This window comes from Gekko japonicus, unplaced genomic scaffold (assembly GCF_001447785.1).
Source record: "Gekko japonicus isolate JY-2015 unplaced genomic scaffold, Gekko_japonicus_V1.1 scaffold1315, whole genome shotgun sequence".
In the NCBI taxonomy this organism is placed as follows: domain Eukaryota; kingdom Metazoa; phylum Chordata; class Lepidosauria; order Squamata; family Gekkonidae; genus Gekko; species Gekko japonicus.
This window is the reverse complement of record NW_015170927.1, coordinates 151,160-170,584: the sequence shown is the minus strand read 5'-3', so window position 1 is coordinate 170,584 and position 19,425 is coordinate 151,160. Positions and strand designations below refer to the sequence as shown.

The 19,425-nt window shown below is 40.9% G+C and overlaps 1 protein-coding gene across 2 annotated transcripts in view; it reads right to left on the bottom strand.

Moving 5' to 3' along the window:
* The window catches only part of ITPR1 (inositol 1,4,5-trisphosphate receptor, type 1), a 323,113-nt gene that overhangs the window by 155,097 nt on the left and 148,591 nt on the right, over nucleotides 1-19,425 (bottom strand). For both annotated transcript variants that reach the window (XM_015418813.1, XM_015418814.1), the window contains 9 exons: nucleotides 18,541-18,592; nucleotides 17,316-17,484; nucleotides 17,048-17,218; nucleotides 10,547-10,612; nucleotides 9,386-9,523; nucleotides 7,203-7,328; nucleotides 6,378-6,578; nucleotides 4,869-5,120; nucleotides 3,394-3,519 (listed from right to left, as the gene is read on the bottom strand). In XM_015418813.1, the coding sequence (XP_015274299.1) occupies nucleotides 3,394-3,519; nucleotides 4,869-5,120; nucleotides 6,378-6,578; nucleotides 7,203-7,328; nucleotides 9,386-9,523; nucleotides 10,547-10,612; nucleotides 17,048-17,218; nucleotides 17,316-17,484; nucleotides 18,541-18,592 (1,301 nt within the window). The remainder of the gene's footprint in view (nucleotides 1-3,393; nucleotides 3,520-4,868; nucleotides 5,121-6,377; nucleotides 6,579-7,202; nucleotides 7,329-9,385; nucleotides 9,524-10,546; nucleotides 10,613-17,047; nucleotides 17,219-17,315; nucleotides 17,485-18,540; nucleotides 18,593-19,425) is intronic.

Genomic DNA, 19,425 nt, shown 5'->3' with positions numbered 1-19,425 from the left:
AAGGGACTGCAGCAGAGAGCCTAACAAACAGCTGAGAGGTGGGAGCAATGTGCACCAGCTTCTCCACTGTTTTCTGGATCTAGCCCCGAACATATCTGGGATTTTCAGGGAATCTTTCAGTTTTCCTGAAAAATCCCAGATATCTTTGGGATGCGAAATATACTGAAAAATACTAAAAAGATATTTTGGGGGGTATCTTTTCAGCTTGGGAAGATCCAATTGCGCAACCCTAATTGCAATTTGACCTCTTGGAGAGTCTTCATCCCATCTCTTTAGCTTGGCAAAACAGTTTTCATTAGGTCTCATCTGACTTCCCTATCTATTTATTCCTGCTTAATCACTTGGACTGAGGACTGATCCACATAGCAAAATGATGTGGTAGAATGGAGTATGTCATTTCAGACTTCAGTTGATAGATTTATATTTTTAATGTTTTCTTACCTTAATAACCACCTGAAAACAACAACCTAGGACAGAATGTGAAAGGTGATTTGAAGGACTGCCATTATCCTGGATATTTCTCTGTATCACAGGCCCTGATTCACCTGACATCTCTAACTGTAGCAAGGCAGTCCATTACAAGAAAAGAACCTTGCAGAAATGGCCCACTGTCGCTCCTCTGCTGGCACAGAATCTGAGAAGTTTCCAGGATCAGGTGAAAACTGACTTGTTCACCCGGTCCTTTTGTTAAGTTGTTGTTTTGTGTTTTGTTGATGAGTTATTTAATGTTGCATTTTGCTGATTAGTTATTTAATTTTTAACATTAATAAATATAATCTTATTTTTAATTATGCACCACTGTTCAATTTCATGACAGATTATAGTTGTGGTGCCTTGCACAGATTTATAGATCTATCAGTGTTGTTGTTGTGAGACACCCTGAGAACCTTCATGCTGAGGGCAAGATATTTTTTTTAAACAACAACAAATAAATAAAGACTAGGCTAGCACATTCCTCCCTGCTGTGATCCCCCCCAAAGGAGTTTTTACAAGAGGAAGCATTAAAAAAAATTACAAGTCCCATTTTCATTCTGAAATGAGCCCATTCTCATGTCTCATTCCAGGACCAATTATACTATAATGCCAAATAATAATATAATATGAAGTTTAATAGTATATAATGTCACCATTATACTACATGGCACAGCTGAAGGATTCCTAATTATGAAGAGTAGTTACTTTGGAAGCCAGACAAGTTATAACTCAGTAAGCCAGACAGATTCTAAATTAATCACTAACCAATCAAATTCCACAAAGAATAATTATTAGAATCTTAAGTAACCTGTCCAAAAGGACAAAGACATTAACCCAGTGAATGCAGGCTCAGTAAATGGTATGGGGACAGCTGATACTGCCAGCATCTGCTAAAACTAAAGGGGTAGAGACTTGACCAACAACCTGGATCAGTGACCCCAGGGAGTTCCATGTGATTTTTTTTTCTTTTAAAGAAGTTGTCTCTCTGAATCATCCCCAACCTGAAAACACAGGTTTGTTTAAGCAGCTAGGTATTTTTAATTGACATGTACACAACCCATAAAAATTGCAGTTAAAGAAATGAAGAGGAGCTCGCTATTTCTAATCTCCATACTTAACAAGAGCTTTATTGGCTACGAGAGACTCATAGCAAGGAGCAGTAAGAAATCAGCGGGTCCTGTAAACCCCTTCCAAGTCCAAGAAGAAGAGTTGGCTTTATAGCCCACCCTTCACTACCCGAAGGAGTCTCAGAGCGGCTTACAATCACCTTCCCTTCCTCTCTCCACAACACACACCCTGTAAGCAATGCTCCCTCTAAGCTGTGGAGTCTTGTGAGCAAAAAACTACTTTGTGAACTACTGGCATTAAAGCTGTGCGCGAACAATTTGACTACTGCATAAATTAGTTTGCTCTGGAGCCATCCTTCCTGAGCTAAGGGTTAAAATGTGTGAGCCGGAGGCTAAAAAACTGTGAGCTAGCTCACACTAACTCAGCTTAGAGGGAACACCGCCTGTAAGGTAGGTGGGGCTAAGAGAGCTCTGGGAGAGCTCTGACTGACCCAAGGTCACCCAGGGGACTCTATGTGGAGGAATGGGGAATCAAATCCGGTTCTCAAGATTAGAGTCCACCACTCTTAGCCACTACACTGAACTGGCTCTCCTCTTGAAGGAAGATTAAACAACATCTAGCTCAACACCTACCTCAACCCAAAGTTTAAAAACTTCCCAAAGCTATACTGTCATCTCTCCCACCTCCCAAAACAGGAGAAAACAGACCCAGCCTTTACATTTAAGATGACTCCAATACACAGTTGGAAAGTCAGGAAACAGCAGTTAGGAGCAAGCAGCCTGCAGCCTGTACCCTCAGCAACTGATGTAATTTGGCCTATGTAGTTACTAACTTAACAGACAACTGTACATAAACAACTACGTCAACCAGAGACAGAAAGGCCAGCCAGTTGATCCAGAAAGGAAGTATACAACAAATCCATTAATTTTGGTGCATACTGTTCTTAATTATTATTATTTTAAGTTAGGGGTATATTTGTGATTAAGCCATAACTTGTGCATCACTGATGTATCTCAGTAATCAAATGAAAGAGATGCTTTAGGCTGGTCCTGCATTGGGCAGGGGGGTTGGACTAGATGGTCTGTACGGCCCCTTCCCACTCTATGATTCTATGAATTGCACTATAAGAAAATTGTAGTATCCCTAACGCACTGTTGCCACTACAGCTGCCTCCCTGCAACAAGTATAGCAAAGATTCAGATCCAAAGACATTCTCCCCACCCATATAATTAAAGCCAACCAAAATGACACAAAATAGCACACACATTTTTGAATTATATAGACCAGCAAATTTAGTCAGGGAGAGACATCAGGTGCCAGGAATGGTGGTTCTGTAGCCATGTCAAGAATGTTCTGCATATTGTTACATCTGGCCACTTATATTACCATTAAATCAAATGTTATTGTATTATTTATTGTAATAAACTGAATAAACAAAACACAATATGGCAAATATGGCATAAAAAGTAAAGGTAAAGGTTCCCTTGCTCGAAAGCCAGTCGTATCCGACTTTAGGGTTGCGGTGCTCATCTCCGTTTCAAAGCCGAAGAGCCAGCGCTGTCCGAAGACGTTTCCGTGGTCATGTGGCCAGCATGACTAAACACCAAGGCGCACGGAACGCTGTTACCTTCCCACTGTAGTGGTACCTATTTATCTACTTGCAATTTCTTGCTTTCGAACTGCTAGGTTGGCAGGAGCACACAATATTTGTAGCAAATGTAGGCAAATATTCACATGTCATGAGTACAACTTTTCCCAGTCTTCACAATGTGATGACCTTTGAGAACTAGTTAATTGTTCATGTGCATTGTGTTTTTTAGCCTTTACATATTGTCAGGAGAACACTCTTACCCTGCAAATGTCAACAAGGAAGTTTTCAAAGAGCTTCCACATGTGATTGCTTGTGTAAATCTCTTTCATTTCAACTTCTGTGTCTACATAGCAATGATTTAGGAAGTTGATATAGGCAATTTTAACCTGTAGGTGGAAAAAAGCAAAACATAACCCTCTAAGTTTTGTTAAAGTAGATGAGATAAATGTTTACACGAAGCTGGCTATTTCATTTCACTTTCGATAAACTGAATTGCTACTTTTTGGTGACATAAATTCACAGTGAACTGGATGAATGTCTGCATCTAGCATATATCCAATTGACAGTGCAGTTGGGAGAAGTTTAAGGAACACTGCTATGATTCAGCACAATATCAAAAATAATCAGCTTTTATGCATAAAGTATCATTCAGGCGAACTAAACATTTTTGAAAGAAAAAAACAAAACACAAGATTTAATGATGGGCAATAATAGCACATTTTGGAGGCTGTTAATTCATGTTAACCATTTCATCTTCTGAGTCAGTCAACACACAGCCATCATGTGATCCTGCTTCCTATTCACATAATACGGGAGTCACAACATTTCCAAGTTAGCCTGCCACCAAAGAAGCGCTTTGGTTTACACTGCAGTCTACACAAATTGATGACCTGTTCTATGTTCTGCAATTATCTTCTTGATGTAACAAATTTCAGAAAATGTCAATGCAGATGTGATGTTGGCTTCCTATTAATCATGAACATTTAAGGAGCCAGTCTCAGAAACACACACTTCTTTGCTGCAGCTCCTTTCTGATCACTACTGTGGCTCTAAAAACAAAATAAAATCACCAAAGTTAACCTGGTTAAGACAAACTAGGATTTACCTTAATCCAGGATCCGATCACCACTCCAAGCCATGGTTTCAAACCCTGATTTAAAGGGATCTCGGATCAGCAAATTGTGGGGTTTACCATGGTGCAAACTGCTTAGCTGTAGTTAAGGGGAGGGAAGCACTAGCTGCAGGGAGGGAGGATGAGTTCTTTATCCATAACACTGTGGTGAGATAGCATTATGTCTGTACCAGCCCCAAGTCAAATGTGAATGCCAGCTGAGTGTCATTCCAAAAAACACAGCTAAGTTATAACTGACCTTCCATTGTAACATTAAAATTTCAAGCAGACAATGCCTCCATCTTCTCATAAAAGATACCACAAGATTTGTTTCTGCCATAATGCTCAGGTCCTTTTTAATATGTAATTGATGAACCTGCAATGTTCCAATGATTCCATCTTTGGTACCCCACAGATTATGGTTATCAGCTAGTCTAGCAAAGTCATGAACACTTACACACACACACACTGTGTGCCCATACACACACAGGAGGGAATCTCTACCTGTTCTGTAGCAAAGCTAAAGAAAAACTTCCATCTTGTTTATTCAGCTGGTTCTTCTTATTGCACAGCCTCCTACAGCATGCAGAAGCCTGAGCAGCACTAACCAGTATGGCATCTCACCTCAGGTATACAGTCTTCATGGGTTACAACCCTAACAATGTCATCCAACGGGAGGAGAGAATTGCATTTGATTTCTGTGTAGACGTTTTTGCCCTCAGTGCAGACAGCCAACAGTTCCACTAAATGGATGTGATACATCAGAGAACTGTTCTCATCCATCCTATCCCGCTCAGATCTCATCATCTGCACAAGTGTCTGGAAAGAGGCTCTGTCATTGTAGAACACAAGGACATCTTCTCCCGCGTTGACAAGCTGCCAAGAGAACAGTGTTTTGATTCCATCAAAATAGCAGCTCCTTAAAACCAGATTGGTAGTTTGGCATATGTATGGAATGCAAGTGCCTTCAACATTGTCCTTCTATGGATTGCTATTAATAATTTCCAAAACACTTCCTGTGTACAACATGCTACAAAATTCCCATCCCATAATTCAACCACCAAATATGGTGGGTGAAGCTACAGTGACTTGCCAAAGGCCTCCAGTGATTTTCATGACTAAAGCACAGAAATGAATTTTGAACTCCTTACAACCCCCCAAAAATGTTATTTCCCCCTGAACACTAAGCTACTACTTTAGACATCTTGTGGACAAGTAAAGTTTTTGGACATGCTTTGGAATGTCATTCATATTTGCATATATATTTATGACCAGAAGAGCAAGTTACTCATATGCCTTAACTTTATCAAGTTAAGAGTTCAGCAATTGACAGCTGTTTCTATGTAATTTGAAACTCTCGTCTGTTTCCTTTTGAGGTCGAAAATCTACTAGAAGTTTTTGTGAAGAGTATCAGCTCTTGAAACTTCCAAAGCCAATGCAGTTCACAATAAGTAGTTATATGATAGTGCTTAAAATAGTAGTTATATGAAAGCACTCAAAAACTCCTGTATGAGTTGTCCTTGGGGAATATATATTCTTCTAGCCTTATGTCCTCAGCTATGTTATTTACTTGCAAAACAGTTACATACCACAGACGACAGTATGCAGTGGTTAGGTATGTCTGACTATGACAGGGAAGCCCTAAGTTCAAACCCCCATTCTGCCAAGGAAGCTCACTGGGTGATCTTGGGCCAACCGCATTCTCTCACCAGGATGATACAGTGGAGGGAGGGGTGGGAACTGCCCTAAAACCTTTAGAAAATGGGCCAGGAAAGGAATTTCAGAATAAATAACCCCAACAAAATATCATCAACAATTCTACATGAGTGAAAAAAGGTCCTAATTAAGAGGATGTATTCTTCAGTCAAAGATACTTGTGAAGCAACTCACCATGTCATGCAAATCTTGAAGTTGAATGGATCTGAGCCAGCAGACCAGTGATTTAGAAACCTTTACAGGGCTGCTGGAGAGTTGTTCACCCTTAATTTTTAAAATACTCAAAGCTATTTGCTACAACCCTATTCATACCACGCTAAATCTGAACAGCTATATAATGCCAAGACCTTGGCACTTAAAACGCAAATAAAGTTTCTCTCACACCCATAACATTCTAGGAATATGCAGCCTTCTCACCTCAGCCATAACCATATCCTGACACTTCTTAATGAACTTTCCCTCAGCCTTGACAATTGTCTGTAGGAACTTTATGTACTGGACATTCCTTCCATGGGTTTCAATGCAGTGCACAAAGTGCTGAACCACCCGCTCATTAATCTCACTGCAAAGCTGGAAATTATTCATGAAGATATGTTGCATTGTCACTGCCTCCAAGATCTATGGAAAGGGACAGAAAACATCATCATCATCCAAATTAAGTCAAGTGTCAGCATTGTATGAAAATGCTAGAACTTCAGAGAATCCAAATACCTACAGAACTACAACATTAAAAGCAACTAACATCCTGAAAAGAAAACTGACTGATAAAGGTTTTGGTAATCAAAGATCTAGGAAACCAGAATTTCAAAAATCCTGACAATGGCCTTTGAGGATGCTTTCCTACACATATTTCAGCTTCTTTGACTTTTTCTTACCTCATAAATGTATACAAGAGACCTACACAACTTATGATTCATGAAACCAAACACAAGCCAGTGGACATTTAGGTACTTGATGCTCCCCCCCTCCCCCCAGTCCATCTTTTAGATTCTAGACAATCACGAAGCACAAGAGACTTAGCGTTCAGGTAACAATACATGGCTAGCAGGCTGTGCTGTATGTGGTAGATCTCAAGTTTTGTAGGCCTTACGTGTACACTGCAATTCCTTCCAACTTTTAAGGGCTTTCCCAAAAGGAAAAAAAGAAAAGAAAACCTTGTATCAAAAGAGAGCCGGGGCAAATGCTAAAAAAGAAGAGAGTGCTTTTTTCTGCTCTCTAAAAATACGATAAATAATTTCTTACCCCAGGGTTAAGAAACAGATTTATATGTTTGTGCAGCAAGGCCTGATTCTGTTGGTTGCCAGCACAGAAGTTTTGCAGAAACTCATGGGCAAGTTTCATAATCTCCTGCATCCTTGTATCCTCAGCCTGCAATTACAACAACACAGAAATTCCCAAAGGGTTAAGAATACAGAAACCTCAGACTGAATTAAAACCAAATGGCCAGGCAGCAGGTTTAGGTGAAAGGCTAGTCACTTGGCACAAATAGTCCAACAAAGGGCTGAATATCAGTATTTCTATCCACTTTTGAACAATTTCTAGTAGTTGAAATACAAGAGATTTTTCAAGGTACTGGGATGTTGATAACTGCTTAAGCTGACAATGAGCCTACACTCTATGTCATTATAATTCTACTCCTGACTTTTCACTGATGAAGAAAACCTATTTCCTAAAAGTATGTATGTTCAAACAACACACAATATATTGCTCAAACCCTCCGCCCAGTACATATTTTAAATAGTAGGATAATATGACTTCATCTAGCTGCTGAAAATGTGACAAAAGCCCTGAAGAGTTACATCTGTTTCAGATGCTCATTAATGAAATCTTTCTTAAGACTCATTAGTGAAGCTCCCAATATACTTTAGAAAACTGTATGTGGTCAACAACTGGGACCCTGCAAAAATGCCTTGTGTCAGTGGAGCAGAACCTCCTTACCTCCTCTCCACCTACCACAGCCCAAATGGTCCCCTCCAAATGCTGCTTCTGAGAGATGGGACCTTGAGGATGAAGAGAGTGTTCCAGATAGACCCCCACAGCAAGTCAGCAACCAGAAAAGGTGATAATATACGGTATCTTTGTCTTATGGTAGCTCCATGCTAGTCACATGTAGTACAACTACCATCACATGTACATACAGTTTTAGCAGTGGTTCCAAACAACATGATCAGGCTTGTAGCCACAGTGGGGCATTTGGGAGTGGATCCCCACTTGGGCTGTCCCCTGCCCCACCCCGGGAGGATGCCAGACTCCCCAGACCTCCACCCCTGCTCCGCCACACTCCTTATCCCTGCCCTTCCGTGGCCTCCCTGGCTCTTCCAGGGAAGCTGGCCTGCTGCTTCTGGTTAGTTTCACTTTTACTGATCAGCTGTTAGTTTAGCGGGAGGGAGATTCTGGAAGGGACGGGAAGGCCCCTAAGTGACCTTCCCAGAAACTAAGCTAATCTAGTTAGTAATCTAATTAAGTTCCCCACTCCCCTGCCCCAGTGCCTGGGCACTGCCCCACTAACCAAAATTTTCTGGCTATGATGTAATAGTGCTGATTGGAATGAATGGGGGGGGGAGAGAATTCAGAGATACACTTTTGCAATTAGGAGAAAGAGGGGAAAACAGATTCACAATCATAGCGGAATTTAACCTCCTGCATGGATGAGGAAATCCAAAAAAGGATTTTAAAAGCTTAATCTCTTTTGTCGTTATTCTGCAAGCTACTAATAATGGAAGAATGATGACTTCATTATGGAGAACGCCCCCAGCATAGAGCCACCCTATGTCTATGTTTAACTTTCTAAACAAATCCCCTATTTTTGCTCTAGAAATATCATTTTCCTATTGTAGAAGACTTGTGAAATTACCAGACATTGCTGATTTCTCCCTCATCATTTTATGGAATGACTGAAAGGGGGATGGAATATGTACTCTTGCCCATCTTAAATCAAACCAACTGACAGTTGTGTACACCTGAAGGCTGAAGCGTGTAACAGAGCCATGTGAATAGCAGCCGAACTTTGGTCATTTGGCCTTAAAAGACAGGCAATGCAGTCCTGACTGAAGAAACATGTAACAGCCTCTGTTGCCCCCAACTGTTTGAAAGTGTGCCCTTTCCACCACCTTGGATTCAACAATTGTGATAATGGCACCAACAGTGAAACCAGCTGGAGGCAAGGCAGAGGAGTAGGGACTGGCTCAGCCTAGACCTCATCAGTGGTAGCTCTCGGCTTGGTGAGGCTGGACCAGACCTCAGTGGTGGCAGCTACTAGCACAGTAAGAATGATGGAGTCATTGTTGGAGAGGCCAGGTCAGCTGCTAAATACAGACAGAGGTGAATAGTTACCATTTTCCTTGATGTTCAATACAACTCGTAAGATGGAAGATCTAAAAATACTTTACAAATCCACTAAAGGAACAGACACATGCAAATCTTACTTTCTCATATGGGATTTGTAAGAGCTCTAGAACCACTGTGTGAGCTCCCATGTTTCGGAGTAACCTCTGCTGCTGCTTTCGGCTTTTCCTGACCACGATGCTCTCCTGGACGCAAAGCTTGCTAAGTCGAAGCAAAATCTGCAAAGATATATTTGTTTGAGAACATCATGCCATTTTGATACTTTTCTCAAAGTGCTGGGAAGAAGGCTCTTTCTCTCAATGGATGACAGAATGACACTAAACAGACTTTAAGAGAAAAACACAATCCACACACTATGAAGTAGGCAAGTGATATAGCAATGGTGTGTGCATTTTATCACTGAACCATGTAACCACAGTAATCGGAAGTGGATAATGAATCTCAACTTCCATTGCTAGGAAAGCACGTTCTCTTTTAAGGATGCCGTGACAAATGTATGAACAATGCCTGGCCAATTTGCTTCATTTATATACATCACAGCTCAGTTTTCCTAGGTCCAAAATTTGGATTTTCTAGTGGGAAGGGGAGAAGCCAAGCATACACAGCTCTGAAATAAACCTGTAAATACAGCTAATGTGAAAACTTCTTTTGACTACGACTAGCATTTTTTCCATCTTCCCAAAGGAAAAACTTGCATTGGTGATTTTGTTATCTCATTGCTATCTGAAAGTTTAAAAATCTAGTTAAATCAAGTTATGACCTCTATTACAGTTTATTATATTTATATTGCATTTAACTTATAGCTTGCCTGAATTATATCTAATGATCCCACCCCAGCCCCTAGTTAGAGCTGTAATCCAGCAAAGTTTGCAAAGGCTCTGATACACATATGTTTCAGAGGGTCGCCACTAGTCATGCTGGTCTGCAGTACAGCACCTAGATTTGAGTCCAGTAGCGCCTCAGAGACCTACCAGATTTTCAGGGCAGAAGCTTTTGAGAGTCAAAGTTCCCTTTGTCACCTTATATTCCCAAAATCTTCTTGGTCTCCAAGGTGCTACTGGACTCGAATCTAGCCGATGTACATGTGTGTATCTGTGCACACAAGGGCTGCACCATCATCTTCTATCACATGGGGAATGTTCCACGGTCCCTGTGGACAATCTACCGGGAAATTCCTCAAGTCACAGAAGGAAAAAGGACAAAGCACAGGAAATCAGGCAGGGGATAGAGATGAAGCTTACCTCTTTTACAACCCTGTAATTATAGCTACTAGTGCTTTCAGGTTTCCGGGATTTGCTGTGGCTTTCCTAGGGGGCAAGCAAGATTGATTAATTGATTACATTTCTTTCCTAAATTTTGGAGGTCACTAGAACAACTAAAAACAAAAACAAAACAAAAGACCAAGTGGCTCTTTCTCACAAGGACCAGGATTCTAAAAGCTCTACCAAGACTTCATTAAAAAAAGGTTTAGTTTTATGAAATATAATTTAACATCGATATTTCCATAATGAGTCCTCACAGATTATCACTATTTGCACTGTCAAATACATTTGGTGCATTAGCTAACTGTTATTGCTGCCCAACAGCACTGTGCAGCATTTTAAAAGATTACCTAGATAAAAGAGTATGCTTAGTGCTGTTTTGCTTCCTTTGTTTTTAATTTGCTCTTACTGCGTTACCAGACATTTATTCTAGACTCGAGTCTAGTGGGGATAGCTGAGGAGGAGGTGGCGGAATCAAACAAAGTGGGTGAGCAACATGATGAATAGAACAAAGCGGACAGAATCAGGTTTTAGAGTGGGAAGAGCTGGATAATGGAACAGAAAACTTCTAGGAAGGCTTCAGGAGTTCTGCCTACTTTTTAAATAAATGTTTTTTCCTTAAATTATTGAACAAAGAAACATATACTTCTGGGAAAGGAAAAAGAAGAATCTTTAAAAATATGAGGAAAATAACAGGTGGCTATGTAAAAAATACAGAGAAAGAAAAAGTAAAGGATGAAGGAGAATCTCTAAACTGATATGATTGTCATTCTAAGGAAGCTGTGCTTTTTTTTTAAGTATTAACACTTAAATATTTTCTTTATAGGCTGTGAATGAAATCTTTTTAAAAACTATGGTTAAAAATGTTGCTTCACTATTAGTCCATATGGAAAGGTAACCAACTTCATTCTGCATCTCTATATGACATTTTCATGAATGGCCAATGCAAAGGTCTCCTCTATCCAAAGGTTCCATTTTGGAATGTTTTACAAGTCTGTATTAATATTTGTCTCATAATAATGAAATAAGGGGAAGCTATGCCAACCTGTTTCATATTCATGGAAGATATGTGCAAAGGTTGTCAAGAGGGAAAGTTAACCTTTTAGGACCATGTTCTGAAAATAATACATTGTCCAAATATGATGATGATGTGCCAGTGAACAAGTGAGGGAGAAAGATAAGGGATGAATTTAGCCAGACACACTGAAGAAGACCCAACCCAATGGTAGTCCCATTGCCTCAGGGGGTCACCTTGTCAAGCCAGTTGCCTTCGCCCATGTCACTGGCCCCATCAGCACTGCCAGCATCTCAGGTGCTCACCTTGATTGCTTGGATGCAGAAACAGACCTGCTTGTCAAGAAAAATGTTCTAGCATGCCACTTTACATCATGCAAGTCAAAGGGTTGCCGTCCCCAGTTGTTAGCAAGATGTAGACAACCTGTTTACAGTCTACAAATTTTCAGCCAGAACAGCTGAATTACAGGATGAATTACAGGATCAGGGCAGATTAACAAGGGTAAACACATCTAATCACATATGTTATAGGTGTCAGGCACATTACACCATGGATAACACTAAAGAGCTAGAGCTTCTGGCTGCCAGACAATCACAGGATCTCCTGGCTACACTACTCACATGGAAGCAATCAAACAGTCCTTCTCAGGACTACTTGACAAGGGGTATAGGAAATGGCATCCAAATCTGCCAAATGAATACTGAGGGTATAAGGAAGGCTAAATGTCAATACTGGCCAATAAAATAGATTTAACTCTTGTTCAAGAAACTCGTCTTGATAATGAAAATCAAGCCCACCAAAGAGTGAAAATTGAGGAATATGATGTTATTGGCATCACATGCCATCATATCTACGGCATAGTGACTTATGCCCAAAGCAGCATTGAAAATGTGTAGCTGGTATTGACCAACATCCACAATGACATCCATACAATTGTAGTAAAAGTTGGGGAAGTAAATGTTGTCAATGTTTACAAACTTACTTCTGCTTCATGGCCAGCACATGTCCTATCAACCTATCCTCATCCTTCTGTATAGTTTAACAGCCACTATGGAAATTGAAGATACACGGTTAATGATAAGACCTGTGAGGCACTTGTTGACTGGGCTGAAGAACATGGCTTGCATCTCATTTTTGATGCTAAAGACAGGTGCACCTTCAGATCAGCAGTATGGAATAGAGAGTCCAAACCCTGATTTAACATTTGTTTCATCTGACCAGAGAATATCCAGTCATGTTCTCGAGACTTTCCCACACAGCCAGCATCAACCTGTAATCCTCAAGATAGGAAACCAAATACCAGTTATCACGTCTTTTCCGTGTCGGAACTTTAAGAGGATGAACTGGGAAGGTTTCAGTGAAGATCTGGATAGGTGTCTTAGATGGGTCCCTCCAACACATAATAATTACTGCCGATTTGTTGGAGCTGTTACATCTACAGCCAAAAGGTACATTCCTTAAGGATATTGGAAAGAACATATTCCAAGCTGGAGTGATAACAGCAAGAGGCTGTATCAAAATTTCCTTGACAGCAAAGACCCAGAAGTAGCAGATGAACTACTCCATGAACTCAGTGCTGCACATATACAACAATGGACTGAAGCAACTGCAAATTTGGATTTCAGGCATGCCTGGAGCCTGTTAAAAAAACTAAGTGCAAGCCCACCTGTGCTCTGAGGTAATCCAGAGGTAACGTCAAACCAGGTAGCTGCCCAACTGGTATCCCTATCCAGAGCTCCAAAGAATTGAGATTTTACAATCAGGATAAAAAAAAGAACTCCAGAGTTTGAAATGCACTTGCCCTGAAGACTGTGAGCTGTCAGGGGATTTCAGTGCTGATGAGATTTCCAAGGCACTGAAGGATATCAAGAGCGGAAAGACACCAGGCTTTCACTGCATTCATAATGAGTTCCTGATCAACAACAGCATGTTCACTAAGAAGTGGCTCACAAAGTTTCTCACTGACATCATGAGACTCCCAGGGGAATTCAAGAAAGATAGTTGCTATTATGAAACCTGGGAAACCAAAACATCTGGCAGAAAGTTAGAGTCCTATTCTGAGCTCTTGTTATAAACTCCTTGAGAGGCTAATCCTGAACAGAATCAGTGACAGAATTAACAAACATGTCCCTATAGAGCAAGCAGGTTTTAGACCCTGTCATTATTGTGAAGACCAAGTTCTCAGCCTTGGCGGTGAGGGCGGGATACAAATTAAATAAATAAATAAATAAATAATAACAACTTTCATTGAGGCAGGGTATAAGAAGATTGTCTAAAGACATCAGCAGTTTTCATCGATCTGACTGACGCTTATGACGCAGTCTGGAGGGATGGTCTGCTGTACAAGTTTTTCTTTGCAGAACATTATTTTGACTCCTAAATAACATGCTTAGCACTAGAACTTTCCAAGTAATTATGGGTCAGTCAATCAGACGAAATACTGACTAGGGATGTCAAAATTTTGGCTGACTACTACCATAAATCATGGCGCATCCCAAGTCCAAGAAAAACAGAATGCACCTGTTTCCATCTCAATAACAATCTTGCCAACAATGAACTGAATGCATTGTCTACCTTAATGGCACCCAACTTAGACACAACCACACACCTAAGTACCTTGGCACTACCCTGGAAAGAACCTTGAGCTATAAACACCATCTTGTCAATGTAGCAGCGAAAACATACACATAAAACAACATTCCCCCAAAATAATGTGGTACAACTTGGGGTGCATCTGCTACAACACTTAGATGTTCAGCTTTGGGGCTGGTGTATAGTACCACAAAATACTGTGCTTCAGTGTGGCTCAACAGCCCCCATGTCAACAAGCTTGATATCCAACTCAATACAACAATGAGAAACATCAGTGGATGTATTAAACCCACTCTGACCTATTGGCTACCTATGTTGAGCCACATCACATCTTCGTGCATATAGAAAGATAATTGAAAACAGAGAATTACCCATCCATAAAGACATGACTGATGCAGGCCTATGCAGACTATCCCAACATCCAGCAATAAGTTCTGCACAAATCCTGCAATCACAACATTTCAATCTAGGGAATGAATGGTTGCAAACATGGATGCAATCAGTTCTACCCGATATCCATGACCTGATAAATACCAACAAGAGGTCCTCAGGATTTGACTTGTCATGTAAAGTATGGAAGACCACTAATAGAATACGAACAAGCTTTGGCAGCTGTGCAGACCTGTTGTTTAAATGGGGCAAAATACCAGCACCCGAATGCGATTGTGGTGCAACCCACCAAACTCTTTCTCTTTTTCTTTCCCATCTGTCACAGGAATGTGAACATCGTGCTCTCCATGGAGATGTGACAGATCTCTTTGTACTCTCCCCAGCTGCGATTGAATGGATTGAAAATTTAGATATTTAAGTATTTAGGGGGATTGCCCAATATGTCTGCATACCCACTGTATCTACTTGGTTACATATTTTATATTATTATGTGCTTTCTGTGTGTAACTCTGCCACATGATAAATAAATAGACACTTTCAATGCCCCCAGTCTGTATTATGCCCAATATATTTCCCAGAGCAGCTTCTGTAATCTAATCCAACAAAGGTTTATGAACTCACAGACAAAAAACCCCACGGATTGTCTGATGGCTAGTAAGATGCCCTTCGATTTAGATTTAGATATTGCTATTTCCTCTTCATTTCCCATTTTGTTCTGTGCTGAATTTAGAGCACCTATTCTTGAAGCACAGTGACAGCAGGCTTGTAAAGCCATCCAGCATGACTTCAGTAAACCCTCTCAAATGAAACAGCAGGTAGTAATTTCAATCTTTCATGGGAGATCTATAACTCTTCCAATGCATATTTGAATCAGACCTGAGTAAGACACTTTGGGATACCATCAATGTCCTCTATACTTCATCAACCATACAGACAGTAGATGCCTCGAGTCTGAGAAGATAAGGCAGGATAGAAATGTTTAAAATAAATCAATAAATAATGAACAAGAAACAGAGAAGATGTGGGAGAGATAGTGGGGGAAATTAGTAAGAGGAGTCAATTGGGAGGAAGTGAATGAAGTAAGGAGACTGCTATGGATTATCATCATCATCATGGCCAAGTGAAAATTTTGGTTGATGGATAGAAGCCCACCAGAGGTAGGAGGACCCAGTAAAATGGGAATAAACAATACGGGGGAGATCAACACCCAGTTCCTCTGTACATATTAAACCCTGCCCAGCCAATTAGGCAGTACTGGGAAATGCTTGACTAATATTATCATTTGGACACATATACAACTGGAGCCTAATAACCGCACATATGATAATATTCAAAAGTCACTCCCTACTTCTAGAGCAACCCTTCATATCTAACACAGGCCCTGGTACCATTTGGTGTCAGAAGAACACAGCATTGGGGGGGGGGGAGAGAGACAGGAGGCTCTCCTCCCCCTGCGTCATGCTGCAGTGAAGGCCCCTGTAGTGCTCTTATACTGCTTTCCTCAATACTAGAAAATGGAGGCATGTCCTCAGAGTGAACCCAAGGACAGTGTCACATCTAGTTTTGCCCATGTCCAACTAACTTTGTTAATATGGGAACACATTTTTTTGGGGGGGGAGTAAGTAGTATAAGACACACGCACATCACACTTTCCTAGGGATGCTTTCTACAATACAGACACATTTTACATGCAAGATACCATAGAATAAGCTAAAACCATGAAATGTAAACATAGATATATGGGACTGTAATTGGATTATCCTGCCTCTAAGGTTCCCGGACATATGGTTTACATTATACTAATACGTAACATTTTTATGTAGCGGCATGTATCCAACCATCTGTTCTGCATGCTAAGTTTTCCCACATTCTTCGCCATTCCTCCATTCCCTTCCAGTCCCTGGAAAGATCAAGTCTGGGGTCACAGGATCCACGCAGAGGAAACACTGTGTAGGACAGCCGGCTGAAGAGTGGCTAGGGGGTGAAATTGACCATTTCCTCAGCAGAATGGAGCTTGCAGAAGAGGAAGGAGATTTCAATCCTTCACCCTTCCTTATTTCAGCCCCACCCCAAATCCATACAGCTATTCCTCCAAACCTGGAATTGACCTTTCCAAGGGTGGGAAGAGCTGCAGGAACAAAGAGGAACTTGACAAAACTTCATGTTGCACACATAGAGTGGCAGGACACCAGCCAGTGGCGTTCCGCATTTTTTCCCCAAGTGGTTAAAGCACACTGTATTAATTATCTCAGCCATCCTTACAAGAGCCCTGAAAGTCAAGCCAGTATTTAGTATTTCTGTACTGCAGACAGTGGCATGGCAAGCAATCAGAGCATGTTGAGAGGCCTGGCTCTTCTAAAGCCATTGTCTCATCAATCTTGGTTGAGGTGACATTTTAAGTGGAGCCTTCCCAGCTCTTAGCTCACATTCATAGCCACTATGATATACCAGCTCCAGAAATCGAGACAAAAAACACTTCTTACCTCTTTCTTCTTATGTTCGTTTTCTCCGGCTGCAACCTCCATAGTCTCGTCAGGTCCCTGGCCTTTGTACACCCAGAGCTCTGATTTTTCCACAATAGATCTTAGCTGGTCCAAATCTTGTTTTATCTGCTTGTAGTTGTCAACATCTTGGCTGGTAACAAGTAGTTGAACCTTATATGAATTGCAACCCATTAGTTGCATAACACACTTGCATTTAGAGTTAAAGTGCAGAGAAAATGGGGGTGGGCATAACGAGAGAGACATTTACCTGCTTAAAGGCTTGAAGGACTTCTTGTCTCTGACTGAAATGCCTGAAGAGTAGCTGAAGTGCTCCAGATACAAGCGGAGGATAATCATGCATTGTTAAGTGGAGCAACACTCTAAGGAAAGTTCTGCCCCCATGATCGTCCAAATCTAGTGGTGTATTCTCTTCACTAAGGGAAAAAATAGAACAAGGGAGTTAACCAGATTGCCTCAAGTTTTAAGAATCTTCCTTTACTGGTTTGTCTGGTGTTGGGGAGAGAAACAAGAGACCGTTACAAATGACCTAGTATTATAATGTTAACCAGAAATGGGGAATGAGAGAATGGCTTTCTTTCTGTCTGTCTGTAATAAACTTTGGATACAATGCAAATGGTACATTCAGTTCTTACCTCAAAACCAACACCAATCCCCCCATTACCTTTCTACCTCCAGTTTTGTAACCTCAAAATTATTACTGCAAGAATGACTTCTTACCTTCATTCCCTGGCTAGCACCTGACAGTTTGGAAACCATCATTCCTTCCACTTTTAACTATCATTTATATTACATGTGAAGAGCCTTATCTGCTGTGGTTCACAAATGTCATCAATACCTATTGGATTGTACCTATGACATCACTGATAAAGAATGAGACCATAGGTATAATCCTACCACATGGCTGCCATTTAAAAATATTTTAAAAATCTGTTTTAAAAATAGCAGTTAATTTTTATGAACTATTTCAGATCATTCCTGGCTATGGCCTCTCCATCAAAAATAGTAAAAATCTTTGCCAACATTTGCAAACACTAGAAAAGCTTTCTCTCACCCACCATTTGTGATGCCTCCTATCATCACTGAAGTGCAAATCTGTTCGGCTTAAGTTGTTTTAAGGTGTGAAAAGCAAGAGATAATAGTTCTCCTCAACACTTGCTCCAGCCCAACTTCAATGTATGAGGCAGGATAAGCAGAATAGTTTACTATAGGGCCTCGTTTGGGATAGTGCTACACTTGTGCTAAGAATAAAATTCTGTCCCCTCCTCACCCACCCTCCCTTGATGGAAGGGCCTTCAACAGACATATTTTTTAAAATCACTTATCAAGTTTTGATTTGCAAATGTCTTCATGATCAGTACAAAGGTTTGATCCCCTGAAGAACTGTTTGGACTGCAGCTCTCCAGAAACAGTTCTATACATATGGCTCAGGGAAGACTAAAAGAAACTGCCACAGCTTAAGAAATACTTTCCTGCCTCCAAATATGCCCTCCGCTTGTTCTTCAATATGTTCGAAGTCAAGAGCTCCTGTAAAGGAAAAATAAATGTGTTCTAGGTTGGGCAGCAAAACATCTTAAATCAATAAACTGACTACAGCAAATTCTATCACTCTTTTCTTCCCCATAAGTGGACTAGGTGAACCTTCAGCTGAAAGGCAAAGCAATTCTCCATGAAAGAAAGAAGATTCAAAGGAAGTTCTTTTTCTACTCCAAATGCATAATAAGAATTCAGCAACCGGAGCCAATTCAATTTAGTTTGTGCAATCCCCATAGCAAGGGGAAGGCACCCAATAAAATGCTCTTGACCACTGAAAATATAGAACAACATTTCCCTGAGATTTTTAAAAAGTCAGCTGACTGTAAAGCAATCAATTGCTAATATACAGCATATCTAATCCCAACAGTTGAAGTGCGGAATCCTTCTGTGAAACTCCATCCCTAGAATAGTTTTGGTCAACCCTACTCTATAATGTTGAATTTTTGCAGACTGGCAAAAATTAGGCAGCTGGTTCCCTTCCTCGAACACAATGACCTGGCAACAGTGATCCACGCAATGGTCACCTCAAGATTACTGTAATGCTCTCTACATGGGGCTGCTCTTGTCCCAGATCCGGAAGCTGGAGCTGATGCAGAATGTGGCGGCCAGGTTGTTGTTGGGCCTCCCTATGCAGGAGCACATCCAACCTGTGCTAAAAGCACTGCACTGGCTGCCTATAGCATACCGAATTCGGTTCAAGGTGCTGGTTCTTACCTTTAAAGACCTATATGGTCAGGGACCTGCATACCTAAGGGATTGCCTTTCCCCACATGTTCCCCAGAGAACTCTATGATCGGGGTCCCAAAACCGTCTGGCCCTGCCGG